Raw genomic sequence first — 20,718 nt, forward strand, 5'->3', positions numbered from 1 at the left:
TCTCACGAGTCATAACTTAAAGATGCTGTGGACCTCCGGTTTTTCGCGCACTGACAAGCTGAATATCACACGCGAACATATAGAGGAACGCGACTGTTCAAGCCTAATGCTGCTATCCTGGGGCTGAGGGTTTTGCTCACTGACACGATCATCATTTCAGTTTCACGTGATCAGGCTGTTTCGACAGATCTTTTTTCTAAGTGTTGATATGTAGGCAGATGATGCTCTCTTCATCGCCGCCTTCTTCCACGGCAAATAAGGCCAACAGGTGCTTCTCTTTCCTTTCCATTTCTCCCCCTTGCTCATGTATGTGTCATCATCCAACAGGCACAAGTTCCCTTTTGCCAGTGTGCCATACACCAGGTCGAATGCTCGATCAGCCACTGTTTTGTTCCAGGTTTGAGAGGGTTTTCCTCAATTTGGGAGGGCCTCTTACACGCGAGACGTAAGGTGACAGCTTCGTTTCGTGTATTGCTGTTTTCTCCCGGCACCCGACAAACGACATCACTCAGACAAACTCGCGCAGCACTCTCTGCATTTGGAATGCCAGAATCTTTGCTGATTCCCTCGACGAATTTTTGCGTCTCGAACTCTTAGAAACTGATTGCTCTCCATTACCGTCAACTGAGAAGAACTGAAACGTGAATTTTTCTTTCTGGTGCGCTAGGCGGTGAGGTGAAAGTCGTGACCGAAGCAGGGAATATTTTACTTCCAGCGACACTGTCGACACCATGAACGCATCGTTCACTGGACTTGTTGAGGGAGGCAGGCCTTACCGAGCGCGAATGCTTAGGGCAGCGTCATTCGTGCATCGAGCATCTAGGAGACATACACATTCGCTTCTCGGCAGCCTCTTCGGGGCTACTGTGGTCCTGTGTCTCGTTGCTTTGACAGTCAATTTCGGTGTGCGCAAAAATGGGCATCGGGGCATTCTCGCCTCTTTCGCGCTTGCATCTTCTCCTGAGCACGGCCAGGCACAGACCAGCGCTGCACCAGGGGGGGAACTAGATGGTCACCATGGAATTAGTGACCCGCCGCAAAGCCCGGGTGACGGGAAGCAACCACAGGAGAACACGGGAGAAGTGAATACGGAATCAAAAGACACGTTCTCCCCAACATCGGAAGCACAGGTTCCCAGCCCAAGGACGAGAACGCAGCCCGAGGGAGAAAGCACTGCGCCAGCAGGGCGCGAAGAGAGGCGGGACACAAAAGCCGGCGTACGCGCGGGCAACGTGCAGTCGACACTGACAGGAACCAACTCCGTGAGCAGCCTTTCTGCCTCCCCCCCATCCAGTTCAGTTTCGCCTTTCCTGACCGACGGGGTACCCGAAGTCTCGGCCGCGCCAGCAAACTCCTTCACGGGTGCATCGGCCTTTCCAGCGAATGGCGTCATTGCAGCATCGCCCTCCGCCACGAAAGCTACCCGACCCGCGTCTTTCGACCACGACAATAGGTGGAATGTGAAGTTCATCATCGATCAGCTGCTCACACCGGAACAGCAGGAGCAATTGCCACCACAGCACTTGGAGTCGCTCGCGACTTACCTTTCCAGTCTCCGCTCTGAAGAAGTCGAACAACTGCTATCTTACAACGCCGCACTGAAAGCAAACCAGAGTAAGGCTGCGAAACCAGCGGACAAGCCATGTGACTAAGTGAGGCCATGAACACTGGTACATGCGAGTTGACTATCCAAGAGAGGCGCCCGTATTGACAACCAATTACCGTTGGTGAACGCAGCATACAACACCCAGTGCAAGGGAAGTATGTGTTCACACAGCATTGCATACAACTGTATTAACGGCGGTCTGCTTTTCAAGATGGTTTCATATAAAACCGTTAGACGCACGAAAGATGATTTTTCGTATCTTCAATACGGACATTAGGAAAACTGAATTTCACGCGGTCTTTCAAGTGTGCGTCTTCCGTGTGTTTGTCCGCAGCGCAAGGCGCTATGACAGCAGCTTCTGCGACAGAGCTTTCCAGCCAAGAAAGAGGAAAACCCGCACCATCGCCGTCAGGCGAAGTCCAGCCAGCACGTACTGTTGAACAAGCGACCGACGACGCTCCTGTGCGGACTGCCGACTCACCCGGGAGCGAGTCAAACCCGTCCGTTCTGCCAGGTCCCTCAATGCCATCAGCGCCATACGCAGCCTCTTTTAGCTCCTCTTGGGTCGATATGAACAGCCCTCCAGGCCGCACGCGGCTTACGCCATCGGCAGATGGGAGTGTCGCTGCGCCAGCGTCAACCTCTGCGTTCGGTGCTCTTCCATTAGCGGCCGCAGCTTCCCCTTCCGCACCTCTGTATCCGACAGAGACGGTCCTGCGAGAAGGGAGCGAAATGCCCTCCTTTGCAACGCCTGCGTTTTCCGGCCTTCCCCTACCCTTCCTTTCGGATGCACAGACCGCTCAGCTACCCGCGCTTCTCCAGCCGCTTGAGCTGCAGCCGCTCGTGCCCCTGCAGTTGGGACTTCCACTACCGCCGCTCGGTCCTTCGGCTGCGCACTACAGAGGTAATGGATTCACGCCTCATTCAGCCGGCGTCTCAGGACCGCAGCCGCCTCCCGCCACGCGGAGCTCGTCTATCCTCAGCCCACTAACTGGAGTTGTAGACGGCGTCCTTCGCGCAGCGACCACCGGCGTGGTTGCCCCCGCTATGATCAACGCAGGCGTGCTTCTCAATAACGCCAATCAGATAACCGCTCGCGTGCAAGAGGGCAGTGAGCAAGCTTCACAGTTTGTGGAGGGATTCACTGCGTACAGGCATTCGAATCCTGATGACCCCATAGCAAAGCTGGTGAACGTTCTCGAGGAAGCAGCGACTACACTGAGCAGCAAGAACGCAGGGATGGATCATTCGGTTGTCGAGGGGCAGATGACACGGAGCGGAAGTGGCGACAAAGCAGGCAGCTCCCCGCGCAATAGTGCGGTGGCTCTCCTCGAAACTGGGGGGGACGGAGAGGGACTAGGAACAGCCGGAAGTCAGCACGGCAGCGCAGACCGGATGCACGGAATGGAGTACAAGCTGACGAGCAAGGCGGATCCTTTCGACTTCAGCGAGTTTGCATCTGCTGCCGGGGTCAACGAAGCAAAGCAGAGGCAAGAGAAGGAGGCACAGCGACTCCGAAACGCAAAGAAAACTCAGGGGCCTGAAGATGTAATCTCAACAGTCATTGGAACAGGGTTTGACGTAGCTGTTGACGTGCTGTCCAGACACCAGCAACATCAGGAACGTCAGCGACAACAGATGTCTGGAGGAAGTGGATTCTTGGCATCTCCTTACGCTCAAAACCTGAGCCAGACCCGTCAGACTGTGTACGATGGAGCGGCGCATCAGTACGGGTACCATAACGGACACAGCAGAGCGGAAGCTCCGTATGGATATCACACAGAGAGACAGCAGACTAACCACCCTACGGAGCCGCATCAATACGGGCATGACGCAGGGCCCCAGCCCTACAGCCTCTCCTCGGTTTCTCCCTCTGCTTGGCAGCACCCGACTGCAGGCCGCGCCGCAGACGCTTTTGCGGACTATGGACACACAGGCTTTCTTCAGCCGCACGCGCATTCTATTTCGTCTTCTGGAACTTCTGCGTATCCGCTTATGGCTGCCGCCGTGCCGCAGAATGCAGGCGGAGGAGGAAGCGCCTGGGGCGGCTGGAGCGCCTAAAAATAGCCAGAGTGAAGCAAATGCGGGATGAACTGTCGCAGCACTTGAGACTGGGTTGAGAATAAGGGAAAGAAACCACACCGGAACTGACATCCTTATAGCAGAGAAAGAAAAGCTGACTCGCTGGTCTGAGTCAGACGAAACGCTGAAGGAGAACCCTTCCGAGCCCCATGCCTACGGGGTGGCTTGAGAAGAGTCTGCACAACCGGACTGCCCACGGGGAGGCGTACGGAGAAGGAAACAGCGAATCTAGATAGCCGTGCATACAGGGAGGAGAGGAACACAGTGTGAAACGCTTTAAGTGCGACCTCTTCCACTGTTTGAGTTCTCCAACAGGTATAGCCAGAAAGAAAACGCCCATTCGAATGCCTCTCGACAGGACAGCACTTCATGGGACGAATGGTACTGCATGTGTGTATAGCGCTGTATGCGTATAGAGTCATACAGACACGTGAATGCGCCCCCGGGCTTGTTCGTCCACGCAGTTAGACTGCTGTTCCTGGGGTCCTCCAGAACCTGAGGACCGCTTGAACTTTCTTTTCTTTCTAACAGCCATCTATTTTTCCTAGCGTCTGCGGCAACGCTTTCTAAATGGTGGTGGGGCCGCCCCTCTGGCGCAGACTCTTGGAACCCCTCGGACACTCAGAGTAACCTAGGTGGTGCCCAGGATTAGAGGCAGCGGATTTGATAGGGAAGCTGAGGCAACCTGTGCTTTCGGAAGCAGCTCGTAGCTTTGGCTCTGTCTTCGCAAGGACACTCCCGCTACGGATATTTCTGAGCAACACAGCTGCGATTCAGTGAAAGCAGAGCCTTCACCGCGATCAGCTGGCTGAGCTAGGAAAATTTGGAATGGCAACAGAGATACGAGCATAAAGCAGGTTTTGCAGACACATGCAAACATATTCTGGTTGGTGACTGTAACTGCACGAGGGAGTAGGATCGACGAGGAAAACTCACGATATACGATGGACACATACGTGACGTTATTCCTCGAATTTTGACTCTCGTGTAGCACACTCAACCTTCATCTCCGTCATCTTGGGCTGCACAGATGATTGGCGCTCGTGCGCGCTTTGGAGCTTCCGCTCCTGCAGACGTCCTCTCCCTTTTGCTCTCTCTCTCGTCATATCCTTCCCTGCTCCGCTTTCTCACGGCGGTCTCATCGCCCCCGTCTGCACGGGAGCGTGCCGGGGAAGAACTCGCGCTGTCTCCGTCGCTCCTTTGCCCTTCCCCCTGCTGCTTTGACATCGGTCCAATCACTCTTGCCTCGCTCGTCCGGTTTTTCTCACAACTCGCGGACCGCTCAGCTTCTCCCTGAGGGGCGACCTCGTCCTTCATCCCTTCCTCACTGTGGCCTTCTTTTTCCGCCTCCTCGCGCTCTCGCGCCTTTCGTTTCTTCTGGTTGCTCGATACCGTTCCCCGCCTAACTGCCGTCGCTGCACCTTGGCGCAGCAGGTCCTGGATCTCCTCACTCAAGCCAGCCAGCGGCGTGTCGCCCTGCGCGTTCTTCAGCTCTAAATCCCCCCCTGCAGGCCACCAGGCACCCACGCAGGCGCACGCCGAGAAACACTGAGACCGAGAAAAAACTCAAGCAGGCTCTGCGCGACGCGACTCGAAAACACCCCCGCGAAACGATAAACACAAACACAGACGTGCAGACCGCTGGAGCACTGGCGCACGTGAAGCTGATACATGACGCTCGACGAAATCACGCATTCAAAGCAGGGCGCACGTTGTGTCTGCGCTGGCCTTCAGATCCTCGTCGGCGAGTCTCCTTTCGAATGTGCCAGGGCAAACGGCCTACTACTCCATGAAATATACATTCAGATACACGTGTGCATCTGCATATTCTACATATATATATCTATGTATATATGCGCGCATGAATGGCATGAGCACGAGGTCTGGGAGGCTGCTCACCGTATTGAACGAGGACGAGCGCGGCTTTCAGATGCCCACGTTTGCAGGCAAAGTGAAGCGCCGATCGGCGCCCCCGATTCACTAGAGCATTCACGTTTGCTCCGCCACGCAGCAGCTGCAGGCGCCGAGAAACATACATAAACCCACGCGGCGTGACGACGAATGCACACGGCCGAAGACAGACTCGACACCGGGCGGAGTTAACGCTCACAAGCTGCGTTTTTCTGCTGCCCGAGAGCCTCGAAAGCACATGGCAGATGAAGGAAGAAAGTGTGGATGTGCAGGTCCCTCATATCTCTTCAACAGATGTAGAGAGAGCAGCCGCCACTCGTTTCTGTTTCGACCCAAGTTCTACACACGCTACTCGAACTATACAGTGGGGACCACGTGCGGACACGAGCACGGAGTCATGCGTCGAGTTCGAGATTTTCGCATGGTGTGCGTCAGCATGCAGAGAAGTGCTCTGGAGACCGGCAGCCCGCAGACGAGACTTACGATCTCGAGAATTTCGGTGTGGCCTTTTTGTGCGGCGAAGTGGAGAGGCGTCAATCCGTCTTGGGCGGTCGTCTTCGCGCTCGCGCCGCATCGCAGAAGGAGTCTCACCGCTGGCGCGTGGCCTGCACCCCGACACAATTCCGCTCTCTCCAACTTTAAAGACATGAAGTGAAGATCGATCTGACTGGGAGGAGGGGGGGTTTTAAACTCCGTGGGCATTTTTCTCGTCTCTGCCATCACCTAGTCATCTCGCTGGCTGCCATTCCAGCAGTAGGTTTCCCTGAGTCAACCGCCGATTCCAACTTGACAGGGAAACTAGTTCGCACTTGGCAGAACCGACCGCTTGCAGAAACACAAAAGAGAGCATGCGGTTACCCCTTGCGCCGGCTCACTCAAGGGCGAGTCAAACCAGCGCCTCCATGCAACAGACGCGGCCGCGCGCTGTAAGGCCCCCCTGCGTGAGACTTCGGCCTCCGCGCGAGCGGTCGCCTTACCTTCGAAAGCGGCGAGATGGAGTGGGGTCCTGAGGCACCGACAGGAAAGAACACTTGGGGCTGCCACCTAAAAGAGCTGTCAGGCGGTGTCTGTCTCTCAGTCACACCGTCTGGAATCTGAGGAGCGGGAGCAGGCTGCAGCCAAGAATTCCTTTTGGACTGCCTGCGCGCCGAAGTCTCTCTGTGTGCACTGCTTCCTCTTCCATTCTCTACAGACTGAAGCAAGTGAGAGAGTGCATCCGATTCCTTCCCGGGTCGTAACTGAGGGGGGGGAGGGGGGGGGGGAGGGGCGGGGGGGGGGGGGGAGGGGCGGGGGGGCGCTCACCGTTGAAGGCTGTCTTTGCAGTTGAGGAGAAAGACTTTGTCTGAGGCGCATTTGAAGCCTTGGTGGGGTGTCTGACTATCCACGCCGAGCATTCGCTTGAGGCCCGCGAGGTCGCCCTCGCGGCTCAGCTTCAGCATTTCCTGCTCCTCTCTGTCTACTTCATCGGTCTTGGCTTTCTGGCCTTCTCGTCCTGACCTCTCCTTGCCATCTTTTCGTTTTTCCGCGGCGTCTCCACCCTCCCCCTCTGAAGGGATCAACGAATCCTCTTCTCGGTTTTCCTTTGCTTCTGCAAGAAGCTTGGCAGCCCTGTGTTCCGCGCGCCTCTCTGCGCGCCGCCGGTCGGAGCCGCTCTGCTTCTTCTTTGGTTGACCTCCGTCTCTGAACCGTTCCCCGAACGCCGCCCATTGGCCGTCTGCAGGCATCCAGCTGTCCGCGTCTGTCTGTTCCTGAGGCGACCCCTCTGGAAAAGACGAAGAGGAAAACGATGGTGACGAAGAAGACGGATCTGCCATACTGTTGCGGGCTCAAATATCAGTGACTGTTTCCGTAGCGAACACGGGGACGAAATAGCAAATACATAAGAACGCGTCAAGCGGCAGCAGAGAGAGCGGAGACGCATGGAGGAGGACCGGAAGGAAAAGGTACGAAAAAGGCAACGCAAAGGAAGGGCCTCGTCGGCAAGAAGACCCGGGCAGAGGATGCCGTGCTTACTGCTGCGTAGACGTGACGTACGTAACACACGGCCGCCAAAGGAGGGCTTCAGCGTCGATGTCGGGAATCAAGAGGGTCCAGCGTCCTCTAGAGCGTTGCAAGAAAGCGTGAAAGCTTCCGGTTTCCAGACACGAGACAAACTAATGAGGAAACTCCTTCTGCGCGCTGTCGTTGAGCAAGTCGCTGACCCAGTCTCGCAGCGAAACGGGTTCAGGGTTCGTTCTCATGTATGGACACCCAGCCGAAAACCGACATGCCTGAATCACGGCGAGCGACAGAAGCAGAAATAAGGGTGTGTTTGTTTACGGTCGGTTTCGCCCCGTGAGCTGCTCTGCCTTGGATCGACGTTTTCGCCTCACGCAGTGTGCATGCGCGCGCGTTTGTCCGCTCGTCGCCCATGCACCGCGCGCAAATCCTTCCGCGTGCAGAGAGGTCCGCAAGTGGAAGTAAGTTTTGCCTTCTTCTTCATCTTTTACGTCAACTTGTGTCTTTCCTGTCGCACGCGTTCTCAATACGTCTATCTCCGCTCAGTCGAAGTCGAACCTGTTGCTTTCGCCAGGCTAAACTCGTCTTTTGTCTCGCTGAGGTTGCCAGGCATTGACGACTGTCAGCGTGTGTGCGCCGACGAGTTCCACTGTTTTCTCGCGAGAGCCCTCTCTGGCTCTGACTTTCCTCTCGGCTCCTTCCTCGCACTTTCAAAGACGCGAGGTGCAGTCTTCGGTTTCTCACCCCGGTTTTCAGGCATTTTCTGTCCTCAGTTGGTTCGCCAGCTCTGCCCTACTGTATCTCCACTAGCTGCTCGTCCCGTCGATTCTTCTTCTCGTCTTTATTCTGTCCTCTGCTTCCTCGAGCTGCCTCTCTCTGTTCTCGCGTCTTGGTCTAGAACGTCTCACGGCTGTTCTTCACTCCGTAGGCCTGTCTTCAGCGCTCTGAGTGCTGTTTTTCTCTCCCTGCCGGTCTCTCCGCGCAGCTCCGCGTCGTCCTGTCTCCTCGCCTCCGGCTCGTCGCCTCTGCTTTGGCCTTTTCTGTCGATTTCGCGCCAGATCTCGCCCGTCCCGGTAGAGCGCGCTGCTCTTGAGCCTCTCCCCAGCTCCGCGCTTCACGATGACGCCTCGTTCGGGGACCTTCGACGCCTCGGCGTCTGCGTCTGACGCCGCGTCGGTCTTTCCGCGACCGCCTTCGCCGAGTGTCTCCGCGCCCTGCTGCGTGTGCATGGCCGCCGCGGAGACGGCTGGAGAGGACGCCGCGCAGGGCTCGGGGAACGACCTCGCAGCGGAAGCCAAGGCGCTCGGGTTCGAGCTCGTCCAGCACTTTTCGCTCAAAGCCATCTGCATCCAAGAATGGAGATGCATCCACACGGAGCTCAGAGTCCTCGTCTGCCGCATTGCCTCGCCTCTATGCAACCTGTACGCGACCCTCCCCACCGAGGCGCACACTGACGAAGGCCTGCCGCACACCCTCGAGCATCTCGTCTTCCTAGGCAGCCGCCGCTATCCATACAAGGTAAGAACAAACAACAAAACGCGCGCAAGACAGACAAAGAGGTCTCCGCGGCGTGCGGATATGCTGCAGCTGTCGCGTTTGTCCCGAACCGGCTGGAGAGTGGGCAGACGGGGACGCGAGCCGGATGGTCGCGAGTGCCCGGTTCTGCGTAGAACGTTGTTTTTATTTATAGTTATTTAGTCACTTCTGCATGCACATGTGGCGCCCTTCGAGAGCCGCAGGCGCATGTGCTGGCGCGTCTGCTGCCTCGAGACAAGTTCGCTTCTCTCTCCTCGCTCCTTCTCAGACCTGCGGCTTCTTCTCGTGTTTCTGCCTCAAGTGGAGTTGGCCTTTGGCCCCGTGACCTCACTTTCTCTGTTTGGTGCGGATTTCTCTCCCTGTGTCGCCGCATGAGTGCTCGCGGCGTGTGGCGCCTCCGCTCGCTGCGCACTGCGTCCTTTCTCGCGTGTGGTCTCGACTGCGGGGGAGTTTTTTTTCCGTTTCCGCAGGGCGTGTTGGATTTCCTCGCCAACCGCTGCCTCTCGCAAGGCACGAACGCGTGGACGGCGACCGACCACACCACGTACACACTCACAACGGCGGGAAGCGAGGGACTTCTGAATCTCTTGCCGGGTAGGGTCCGTAGAAGAAAAACAGCTTATCTCACACGTGTCCGACTTACTCAACATGCTGCTTCTGATAGCTTTGGTGCACCAGCGGAGGCGGTTAACCGGAAGCCAGTCCTCGCAGTCGGCGCGGGCCTGCCTCGTGGCGTTAAAAGACTCGCCGCGGGCACTCCGTGCGTAGAACGGAAAGCTTCTCTCAACTCTCCTTCTCAGTCTTTTCCGTTGCTCGCTCTGCCTGTGTGGCTCTCTCTCTCATCCGCTGAGCCTAGACGCACGTGCGAATACCTTTACCGTAGAGACAGACCTGTGCCTCTCAGAAGGGCTTTAGGGTGCTCAGGCGCGGCTCTCTGGCGCCTATCGGTGTCGCCTGCAACTTGACGCGGATGTCGCGATGACGCCACGCCGCGCGAACTCCTCTCGCTGCGGAGACCCTCCCTTGCGCGCTGTATTTGTGTCGTGGGGCTTGCTGCAGTCTACCTCGATCACCTGATGCTGCCGACGCTTCAGGAGAACGCCTTCAAAACCGAAGTTCACCACCTGACGCGCGAGGCTGGCAGCGCAGGTAAGCCGCGTTCGTCGTGCCTCTGCGTCGTCTCGCTCCGCTTCCTTTTCGAAACGCCTTCATCACGCGCCAGCCCCCTCACCGTGTCATCTGACGGAAGTGCAGGCCCGCAGGCAGCTCGGTCCCTCGAAACCACAGAGCGATGCTGCTTTGCCGTCTGCCTTTCGTTCGCCGACGCGTCACTATCCACAGTCGGGGAGTTTCGCGTGCTTCTGCCGCAGCTGCCAATTTATCTGTATATCTATATATATCTTTGGATATGCATGGGTGTATACATGCATATGCATATATATATGTAGATAGATAGATGGCTCTATATGTGTAACCAACCTGGATGCGTGCTCGTTCTTCCTATGTATAAATGCACATATTTGTGTCTTGTGGTAGAGTTCGTTGTTTTCCTCTGTGTCGGCCGTCGCGAGGTGTTCGCGACGTTCCCTGGACGATTTGAAAGCGTTTTGTTTTTCGCCTCGCAGGGGTCGTGTACTCAGAGATGGAGGCGCGCGAGCGCCAGGCCTCGTCGGTGCTGTATCGCAAACTGGTTGAGCTGCTTTATCCGGGCGAGAGCGGCTACCGCTACGAGACGGGCGGACTCATGGAGCAAATCCGCCGAACTTCCATTGAACGCGTTCGCGAGTGCGTCAGCTTCGAAACGAGACCGCAGATCGCTTGAGAAGAGAGCGAAGGCCCTCGCATTGTCGCGGTTTTTACCACAGGTCGCTGTCTGTCTTATCGTTGGCCGTTTGAGTTTCTCCCGCGTCTCTGCGAGCCCTGCAAATGCGCCCGTGAAGCCGACGGATTCCCACCTCGACTGTCGCTGCCCCGTTACCGAGGCAGACATACATATATATATATATATATATGCATGTGAACGCATGCCCAGTTTTTTTCCCTCTTTTTTTGTGTTTGTGGGCTCAGATTTCACAAGAACTTTTACAAGTGGAGCAACTTGTCGTTGATTTTCACTGGTATCTTTGACGGCGCGCTGCTTCTGCGCACGGTGCGCGACGCGGTGGAGAAGATCGAGGAGGCGCGGCTGCAGCCACCGGCGCGTCGCTCCGCAGCCTCAGCGACGACGGCGGCGCTCGACGCGGCGATTGCGGCGGCGGTGGGTGCGCCTGAGCACGCCGAGCGCCTCCTGGGCTTCTCCGGGTCGCGCCCTTGGACTGACGCGCGCAACTTCGCGGCTCCGGCTGCGCGGGCGGGCGGCGACGCGGCATGTGGCAGCGCGGCAGGTGACAGCGCGTCCTCCTCAGCGGCGTTTCATCGCGTGGCGTTCCCAGCCGACGACGCAGAGAGCGGGCGGGTGGCGCTGGCGTGGCGCGGGCCTGCGTGGGGGGACGTGGAGGCGCGCGAGGCCGTCGACATCCTCGGCAGCTACCTTTCCGAGGGTAACGTGGCGCCGCTGCAGCGCGCACTCGTCCAGTGCGACGACCCCGTCTGCGCGAGCGTGGACTTCTCCTCGGAGAACTTCAAAGTGACCTCCTTCTTCCTGGAGGCCGCCGACGTCCGCCTCCTCGACGCCAAACCCGCCGCCGCCGCGCAGGCCGCGAAGAACGGCGCCTCTCCGGGCGGTGCCGACGGCGCGACTCTGGGGGGGCAGAGCGCCTGCAAGAAGCAGAAGCGCGAGGAAGGGCGTGACGAAGAGGACGCCGCACGCGAAGAAGTGACGGCGGGCGGCGCGGAATCCAGCCAGCTCGAGGCCGTCGGGAAGCGCATGCGAGAACTCATCGCCAAAGAAGCTGACGGTCCCCTCGACCTCGCCAGAATCCGCACGCTCTTGAGACGCGAACTCCTCCAGTTCTACCGCGCGCTGGAAACCAGCCCACACGACACCAGTGAGATCTCCAACTGGCGCAGTCTACCGCTGTGCATATTTCTCTCTTATGTGTCCCGTTGTCCACATCAGTCGCACGCTTATTCATAGACACGTGAATATATATGTACGTATGTAGTCGCGTATATATATGTATGTATGAGGGTATGCCGCCAGAGCAAGAGCAGCGTGAGTCGTGGGAGGCCGTTGTGACACTCCTCCGTCATCGGCCCGCGGCAAGCGCTACGCATGTCGATGTTCTATACCTCTATCATCATCTGTAGCTATCACAATATCTATACCTCTATGCATATCTATATCTTCCTATATACATATGCGTATGTGCAGGTAACTGATCTCTGTTGCATGCTGGCGCTTCAATACGCAGCCTGTGATCGGGTTGGCGTACGTTGTTTGCTGTGCATGTCGCTCTCGTATTCATACGTATATATACATGTATGTATATATCTATATATGCATATATATATATATATATATATATATATATATATATGTATATGTATGCAAGCATGTATGCATATATGTGCCCCTCCCTTTCCCATGTTCCTTGTCTGCGTCTCAGTGGCTGAGCTGTTGAACGAGTACATTGTGAACCACACGAACCCCGACGACCTGCAAAAGTTCCTCGACTTGGCGTCAGTTGTGGACTCCCTCTCGCAGAAGCCCGAGTCCTTCTGGCGCGCGGAGCTGCGTCGCTGGTTCCTCGGCGATGCGCGGTCTGCGGCCGCTTCCTCAGTTGGCGTGACATGCTACCCAAGCACGTCGCTGTCGGGTCAACTGCATCGCGAAGACAAGGCGCGCGAGGCGGCGCTGCGGGAGAGGATCGGCGACGCGAACCTGGAGGAGTTGACGAAGGCCATCGAGGCCATCAAGGAGAGCCAAAAACAGCCTCCGCCGCAGGAGGTGCTCCTGTCGGTCCCCGTGGCGAGCATCGACCGCGTCTTCCTCCCCCCAAGGCGCCGCTGACCAACTTTGACGCGCCAGACGAACCTGCGAACGCGCCGGCAGCCGATGCGGAGAAGCAGCCGCAACAGCAGCGGGGCGCGGAGGCCGCGATCGCCGACTTGCCCTTTCTTCTGCAGCTCGACGCGCAGGCGACGGACTTCGTGCAGATCAAATTGCTGTCGCGTCTGCCCGAGTCGCTCACGGCCCACGAGCGCCAGGCGCTGCTGCTGCTCGCCGACCTTATCTTTGAGTGCGACGTCCTCTTCCCCGCCTCGCTGGCGGCGCTGCTCGATCTCGCGCCCGCGGCGCCCGCGCCGGCGGCAGGCGACGGCGTAGCAGCAGACGCCTGCCCCGACGGGTACGTGCGCGTCTCTTACGAGAAGCTGACGCAGCTCTTGTTCGCGCACACGACCTCGAATGCGGCCGGCTTCGGCTTCTACGCCGACAGCGGCGCAGGCGCGGGCTCCGCGTCGCTGCTGTGCGACCTCTTCACGCTCTCCGTCACCGCGCCCGCGGACAGGTACTACCAGGCGCTCGCGCTGGTGTTTGGCGTCCTCTGTGGCCTGCAGATCGAGAGTCGCCGCGTGGCAGTGCATGTCAAGCGCCACCTGAAGCAGTTGGTGCGCAAAAAGCGCTCAGCCAAGTTCCTGGTTCAGCAGCTCGAGAACGGCCTGCGCTACTCGCGCGCCTCGGTGCCCAATGCCTGCGGCTGGGGCCAGCAGCTCGCCGCCATGAAGCGCATGCAGCGGGACCTGCGCGCGGCGACTGAGACGCTCGTTCGCGTTTACCGCCGACTCTTCCAGCAGGCCGGCTTCTGCGTCCACGTCGTCGCCGACCTCGCGCAGCTCCCGGCGAACTGGCAGCAACCCTGGAGCGCCCTGGAGGGGCTGCTGGCTGCCGACCGCCCCAAGCTGATTCAGCTGCCGCTGAGCTCGCAGGCGGGCGGCGCCGGCGACGCCGCGGGCTGCGCGAAGGACGCGCAGCAGCCACGCAGCGAGGCGCGGATGGGGCGCAGCAAGCGCTTCGCTCCCGTCGCGGAGGTGTTGAACGTCCAGCCGTCCGCCGCGGCAAACATCTTCGCCGGCGGGCCCTGCGCAGCGGAGGAAGAAGCCGACGCGCGAGAAGGAAAGACCTGGCGACTCGCCTGCGGCATCGGCAGCAGCGACTCTGGCCACGTGCTCGTGTCGGTCAAGGCGCCCGTCGGCTACGAGAACGAGCAGCTCGCCGCGATCTCCGTCATGGCTGAGTGCTGCTCCATGATGGAAGGTGCGGCGCGCGAAGCCGCGCAGGAGACAACCGCCTCACAGCAGACGCGTGTGCATGCGCCGCCCCTCGGCGGAATGCCCGAGGGAGCATGGAATCGCTCTGTATACCGATGTGTATCTGTCTATTTGTATATATCCGTCTATCTACCTGCATAGATAGATGGATGGATAGAGATGAAGGTAGAGACAGAGGTAGAGATAGATAAAGACAGGTGTAAATAGATGTGGAGTTACATATTCACCACGTACAAGCAAACATATATATGCACGTATATCTATTTATATCTATATATTCATGTGTGTATCTAGTTGTGTATGTCTTGCTGTGTGTGTGGATTTTTGCTACAGGGCTCCTCTTTCGCACCGTGCGCGGCGCAGGTTTTGCGTACGGCTGCGACCTGTCCTACTCGCCATGGCAGGGGCAGCTCACGCTGCGGCTGTCGCCAGCCACGAATCCGGCGGCGGTAAGCGAAGAGGGAGAGCTCGAATTTCAGAGTCGCGGCACGAATCGAAGGCAAATCGCCTCTAGACTGCGCGCGGAGGTCGCAGACTTCCCCCCTGAAGCTAGAGCGCGCTTGCGCGCATACAGTCACACGAAAGCAGAGTAGTTATTTCCGTTTTTTCGTGGTGCGGAAGGGTCGAATCCGCGCCAGCACGAGCAGCCTTATTCGGAAAGGATGCACACGACAGGGTTCGATCTCTTGTTTTTCACCATTTTCTTTTCTTTTTCGTCAGGCCGCCAGGGCCGTGGTGGACGCCTTCGAGAGTCGAGTGAAGGCCTCGAAGGAGTCCGGTGCACGTATTTTCTCCGACGAAGAAATCGTCGCTGGAAAGTGCGGCACGCTCTTCTCCATCGTCAGGTGAGCACCCGAGCGCTTGGTCACTCCGCACGCGTTTTTCTCCACACGTTTTTTTCACCGCATGCTTTTTTGTCGGCGTGGTTGCTGCTGCACGCGCGCGTTTGAATAGCCAAGCGAAGGCCAGAAATCACTCCAGCCTCTCGCTGGAGCCGCTCGTCTTTCGATTTGCTACGAGCCAGACTCCGCAGGCAGCACTGCCGCGCGCGGGACGTCTCATCGTCCGGTCTGCCTGCACAGACAGCCATGCCTCTCTGTCTCTCGATTTTCTTTCTTTCTCGCCATCGTCTCCTTTCGTGTCTTTCTGGTGGCATGCACTACGCGTAACCCGCTGTCTCCCGCGGCACCCTCTGCGCCGCCTCGCTCGCCATCTGATGATACATATAAATACGTAAATATATGTATGTATATGTGTGGCGTCTTCTTTTCCGTCTGAGCCCAGCCGCGAAGAAACGCAGAGCTGCCAGGCCGCTCAGTCGCTCGTCTGGCCTCTGCGCGGTCGCTCTCGTGACGAAAATCGCCGCATGCTGGCGGCGGTGGCGGCGACGACAGCGGAGGAAGTCGAGGCGGCCGCTCAGACGTACCTACACGCCATCGTCCTCGCGCTTACTGGCTCCGAGGAGGAGCGCGAGAGCGTCGGCGGCACAGTCTGCATCGTGACAAACAAAAAGAAGGTGGGGGACCCGTGTAATACACAGGCGAACGATCCGCAGACAAAGGCACGACACGCGGAGCGCGAAGCCACGCCTGATCCACCAGAAGCTACGTACATATATATATATATATATACATATATGCATATATATATATACATACGCATGTATATACAGACGTACACACATAGACACATATCCATACTTGCATGTATACATACACGCTTAGATATATGCATGGAGGTATGTGTGCTTGAATTTTTATCTGAGTATCGTTTTTCTCGCCTGCGCGCGTAGATCTCTTTGCCTGCGCGGTGGTGTCTGGCTGCGGCGGCGCGTTCAGGTGGAGGGAACCGTGAAGGAGCTCGAGGCCGCGAAGATCAAAGTCGAGGCAGTGCCGACTGAAGGCACGCTGCGCAGCCTGCAGCTGGCGCCGGGCGAGAAGCTGAGCGACCTGGGCGAAGAGGAAGAAGAGGCTGCGGAAAGCGGAGAGGACGGCGAAGACGACGACGAAAACGACGATGACGATGACGATGAAGAAGACGAAGACGACGATGACGAAGATGCGGATGAAGAAGACCAATGCTGCGGCGGCCACGAGCGTGGATCGCACTGCGCACACTAGAGACGCCGCGAGGTTGTCGCGGTTTCCGCATCGGCGCCAGCCCAGAAGCGCCGAAACGCATCGCAGCTGCCGACTCCCGCAGCCCGGTCGTCGCGCGGGCCTCCCGCGTCGTGCGGCTCAGACTAAACCGGGAACGGCGACGCATGTGCGTGCACACGAGGCCTCTGCGTGCGTCCGCACTTTGGGAGGAAGTCCTTTGCATGCGCTCAACGTTGTCCCCCTTGTGTGCCCACGAGGGCGTCAACATGTAGAAATATACACATACGAATATATAAATAAATATAAAAGTACCTGACTGGCTCACGTGAAGGACGACGCAAACCCCGTGCATGGTTGAACGGCTTCTGAGGCCTTTTGTCGGCTGTCTACTGGGAGACTGCATGCAGGTGAGCTTCCCATCGGGGCTAACGCAGGAAGCGACAAGAGAATCCCGAAGGCAATCAAAACAAACACGGTGCGAGAGGGGCGGCGTCGTGAGGCCTCGCTGCTGGGGCGTGCTGTGAAGGTTTTCAAAAAATTTGGGGTTTTACCGGAACAGAGAGAGATGACGGAGATACGTTGCAGCAAGCGAGCATCACACGCGACGAAAGGGAAAGGAGCCTCCAGACGCAAGAGCCTTAAAAACAAAGGGAACGGTGCGGAACTCACGCATAAGACCGCGAGAAAAGTCACACGAGAGACTCATACTAGAATGAAATACAACTGGAATTTCGTCGCCTCGATACGGCGCAAAAGACAGTGGGAGGGCTGCATGCACTAAGTGTTTGTCTCGCGAAAGGTTGATCAAAGCAGGAGTTCTGCGTGCCCTTCCAGCGATGACGCAAAACGAAGAGACACTAGCAATACCGCTTCTTCCACTCCTTGCCCGCGAAAAGCTCGGCGCGGCGGGAGTTATACGGCTACCGAGGGTCACACCTACGGGACGCCTCCACGGGCTCTTCGTGAGGAGAGCAGCAGACGAATCGGAGAAGAGAACAGCCCGCTTCTGGCTCCTATGAGTCCGCCTGCGGCAGTCCAGATGCGTCGCGCGCCGCCGCCTGCGCCTCTGCGGAGTGCAGGCGGACTTCCTATCTTTACCGTTCAACTTCACAGCCAGTGCCGGAGTTTGCTGTCTTTTCTCTCCCGCTCGAGCCCGGAGAACAGAAGTTCCGCGCGGCCTGGGTCGCCACGCGCTCATCGCGCCTCGGATGACCGCACAGCCGCGTCCGTTGCAGAGGGAGGGTAAAACGGCGAGAAGAAATCGTGGTGCGCTACGGCGACAACCTCGTCTGCTTGCTCAGCATCTGCGCAGAAAACAAGCAGAAACCACAGGGAGAAAACAGAGAGAAGAATGACAGGGCGCCCGGGAAAGCGCGAGACGCCTGCTGCACACCGAAAAGACGAACCCGTGCAGCCCAGGCGCGCGCGCGACTGGAGATAAAAAGCTGCCTCGAAAAAATGAAGGACCTGAGCAGATCAGCAGGCCTTTTTTTCGCTCGACAGCCGCACACAGCATACGATTCAGGCGAACTTAAAAGAGGCTCCCCGCTCATGCGTGAACCCTAGACCCTCTTCTCAACAAAGACATCAGTGTCCGCAAAAGTCCGAACATGACTCCAGTTACGTGAGACAGACGGCCGAGTTCTTTACGACTGGGGAGCCGGCGCATAGAGCGTCGTTCGTCCGGCAGAAAGCTGCGGAACAGGAACCCTAGCCTGGCGCTGGTCAACTTCTGCTCTCTCGCTTCGGTGCGCATGCGAAGACGTGTGCGACGGACTTAGCTCGTTTCCCAAGGGAGTGAAGAAGCCTTGGGCGAGCTGTGGCGGAGACACCGAGGAAAGCACGCCGCACACAACGACGACTCTGTCCTGAGTCGCCGCGTCCTGGGCGACGGATCGCGCCAGAGAGCACGAAACTGTCACCCCTGCGAGGCAAGCAGCACAAAGAACGCGGCAAAAAGGCGTCTCCAACACGCCGCGCTTGCAGCACGGGTGAGCGCTGAATGCGCACCGTCTTCCGCACGCGAGGCTGTCCCAGCATAGGACGCGCGGAAGACCTGGAGAGGTAGAAAGAGACACGAGAAACGCCGCACATTGCGCCACAGCCACGTAGAAGCAGAGGCGGCGCGCGTTCGAGTCCGCAGGGTCGGAGGAGAAGACAAAATCGGACACTGCGAGAGCTGGGCGAGCTGCGAATGCGACGGAGCCCAAGACAGTCACTACGAAGGAAACAACAGACGAAGACGAAAGCGACAGAAGTGGGCACAAGCCTTGGACGCCACCGAAGGACACAAGCGCCCACCAAGCAAGGATTGACGACGGTGAGGAAAGGAGCCTGGAGCAGGCCGGGGAAAACACAGTAGGGACATTGTGCAGATAAAGTTCAGGAAGAACGAAGCGAGAAGAAATGCTTAGAACAGAGATGACAGTAACGCGATGAGATTTCAGGTGCGTGCCTTACCGTCTGTCGTAGTGAAGATGAGGCGGAAGCCGTTGTCTTCGAGGCCCTTAAACAGGCCAATAAGACGCACTGGCTCGTTCACATATCGACTGAGGTATTTGCCGTTCGTCAACCTGGAGAACAGAGACATCCAGATTCTCGAAGAGGCCTCAACGCGCCTCAAACGCTCCTTGTAACCGAGCTGTGCGTAGGGGCTCGCGAGAGTAGCAGGCAGGAATCGGAGAGACGCAGAGGCGAGTTAAGAGAAACCAGAAAGAAAGAAAACGCGTAGAAGCGAAGCAGTAGAGGAAGCTGATTCTTCGGTTGCAGAGTACGAGAAAGCACACATGCCGATTCGCCTCTAGAAGACAACTACGACCCAAATAAAGTCCCTTTGAGATGACAGGACTCTCTCTAGAGGAACAGCCTTCGGTGCTAAAAAAGAAAAGGTTACGTTTGTTCTCACCGATAGATTTTCGTCTCGTTTCCTCGCGAAGAAGTCTGGTAGCCGCCAGCGCCGAACGCTGCAGAAGGGTCAGAGATGCCTCCGTACATCATTTTGCAGCTTCGTGGCGAGAGGACGCGAAATAGAGACTCAACGGAAGAAAGAAAAGGCAGCGAGCAACGCCAGGGCGACAAAGAGGAGACAGAAAGGGGGGGCAAGGAAGACGTAGTGCTGAAGAAGAAGCCTGAAGACGGCAGAAGGGGGACGTAGAGCAGCGTGAGGCCAGGACAGGAGAACGACGGCGCCAGCAGAGAACTCGAGGCAGACGGAGGAGAAAATGGGAGGAAGAACGGAACGCGAGAGTCGGACGAAAAGAGAAAGGAGGAAGGCTGGAGAAAGGAAAACGCTCAGCGACGTGAAAAGATGGAGACTGACGGGAAGAAGAGGATAGAGAAACGAAGCAAAACCGCGCACAGAAGCCCAGTGTATGTACGCCTCAAGGTATCTGGCACATAACAAGCCGCAGCATCTTCCGTGCGTCTCGGCGAGAGAAACCTCGAGGCTTTTCTGTCTTCCGCAACGCTTCAAGTGGGCGACTCAGGGAACTGACAAGACAAGACAAGAGAAAATCAAGAGATTCCAGACGCCCTCTGCACACACGACGGGGCATCGACGCAGGCGCACGCATGTGCGCCTTTTCCGCAGGTAGTCGTCCACCAGCGCGAACTGTCTTTGAATGTCTCCTGGTCCGAACTTGGTAGATGTATTTGAAATCTGACTGTCTAAGTCCATGCACTACGCGCGAGAAAGAATCTTAAGGTCACGAGTAAAATTGCGAAAAGGAAAGAACCAGCCGCATTTGCGCATGCGAAACGAGAAAAGTCTGAGCATGCCAACCGCCTATTCGCTCTCTTATTCTCTTCCTCCTCCGGCGTGTTTTCCTTTCCGTAAGTGAGGAGAGCGTCATTCAAGGCTCTTGTTTGGAGAGGGGCTTCCTCGTGAATGTGTCTTCCAGACGTTTATTCTCGTCGATACGCTTTCGCCGCCGGCGTCTCCTCTCGTGTGTCTCGGCGCTCGCGGTGGGCTACTATCACCATCAAAACTTCGCCGCGAGATCGCTTTCTTCCGCGGGCAAAAGAAGACGAAGGCGCCTCGCACGGAAAGCCGTTTTCGGAGGCGTTGGCTGGGCGCTTCTTCTAAGCTCAAACTGCTTCGAATCAGCGAGGCCTGGGGAAGAGTTCTCGTCGTGTCGTGGCGCATCATCTGCCTTCTTCGCGAACCTCAACGGACATTCGCTCCACACACTGTACGTAGTTGACCGAGGACAGACGAGCCGCAGAAAAAAGGGATTTTATTTTCTTCCGTATCAAAGTTTGTGGCGCTCCCATTGT

General features: G+C 57.5%; 4 protein-coding genes across 4 annotated transcripts; 2 read left to right on the plus strand and 2 right to left on the minus strand.

Moving 5' to 3' along the window:
• Window positions 1-785: 785 nt before the first annotated feature.
• On the plus strand, window positions 786-3,667 carry BESB_035520 (uncharacterized protein; the record flags this gene model as incomplete). The annotated part of the gene is made up of 2 exons (XM_029362138.1): window positions 786-1,614; window positions 1,941-3,667. 2 exons carry the CDS (start codon window positions 786-788, stop codon window positions 3,665-3,667), a joined length of 2,556 nt encoding a protein of 851 aa, XP_029221103.1.
• A 1,017-nt stretch (window positions 3,668-4,684) lies between these two features.
• On the minus strand, window positions 4,685-7,413 carry BESB_035530 (ankyrin repeat-containing protein; the record flags this gene model as incomplete). The annotated part of the gene is made up of 5 exons (XM_029362139.1): window positions 4,685-5,193; window positions 5,588-5,702; window positions 6,083-6,204; window positions 6,577-6,605; window positions 6,902-7,413. 5 exons carry the CDS (start codon window positions 7,411-7,413, stop codon window positions 4,685-4,687), a joined length of 1,287 nt encoding a protein of 428 aa, XP_029221104.1.
• A 1,303-nt stretch (window positions 7,414-8,716) lies between these two features.
• On the plus strand, window positions 8,717-16,464 carry BESB_035540 (peptidase M16 inactive domain-containing protein; the record flags this gene model as incomplete). The annotated part of the gene is made up of 10 exons (XM_029362140.1): window positions 8,717-9,115; window positions 9,604-9,727; window positions 10,193-10,282; window positions 10,759-10,918; window positions 11,201-12,120; window positions 12,780-14,330; window positions 14,678-14,793; window positions 15,065-15,189; window positions 15,629-15,860; window positions 16,183-16,464. 10 exons carry the CDS (start codon window positions 8,717-8,719, stop codon window positions 16,462-16,464), a joined length of 3,999 nt encoding a protein of 1,332 aa, XP_029221105.1.
• A 1,173-nt stretch (window positions 16,465-17,637) lies between these two features.
• On the minus strand, window positions 17,638-19,440 carry BESB_035550 (replication factor a protein 3 protein; the record flags this gene model as incomplete). The annotated part of the gene is made up of 4 exons (XM_029362141.1): window positions 17,638-17,747; window positions 18,221-18,367; window positions 18,904-19,016; window positions 19,349-19,440. 4 exons carry the CDS (start codon window positions 19,438-19,440, stop codon window positions 17,638-17,640), a joined length of 462 nt encoding a protein of 153 aa, XP_029221106.1.
• Window positions 19,441-20,718: the final 1,278 nt, after the last annotated feature.

This window comes from Besnoitia besnoiti, chromosome II (assembly GCF_002563875.1).
Source record: "Besnoitia besnoiti strain Bb-Ger1 chromosome II, whole genome shotgun sequence".
Lineage (NCBI taxonomy): Eukaryota > Apicomplexa > Conoidasida > Eucoccidiorida > Sarcocystidae > Besnoitia > Besnoitia besnoiti.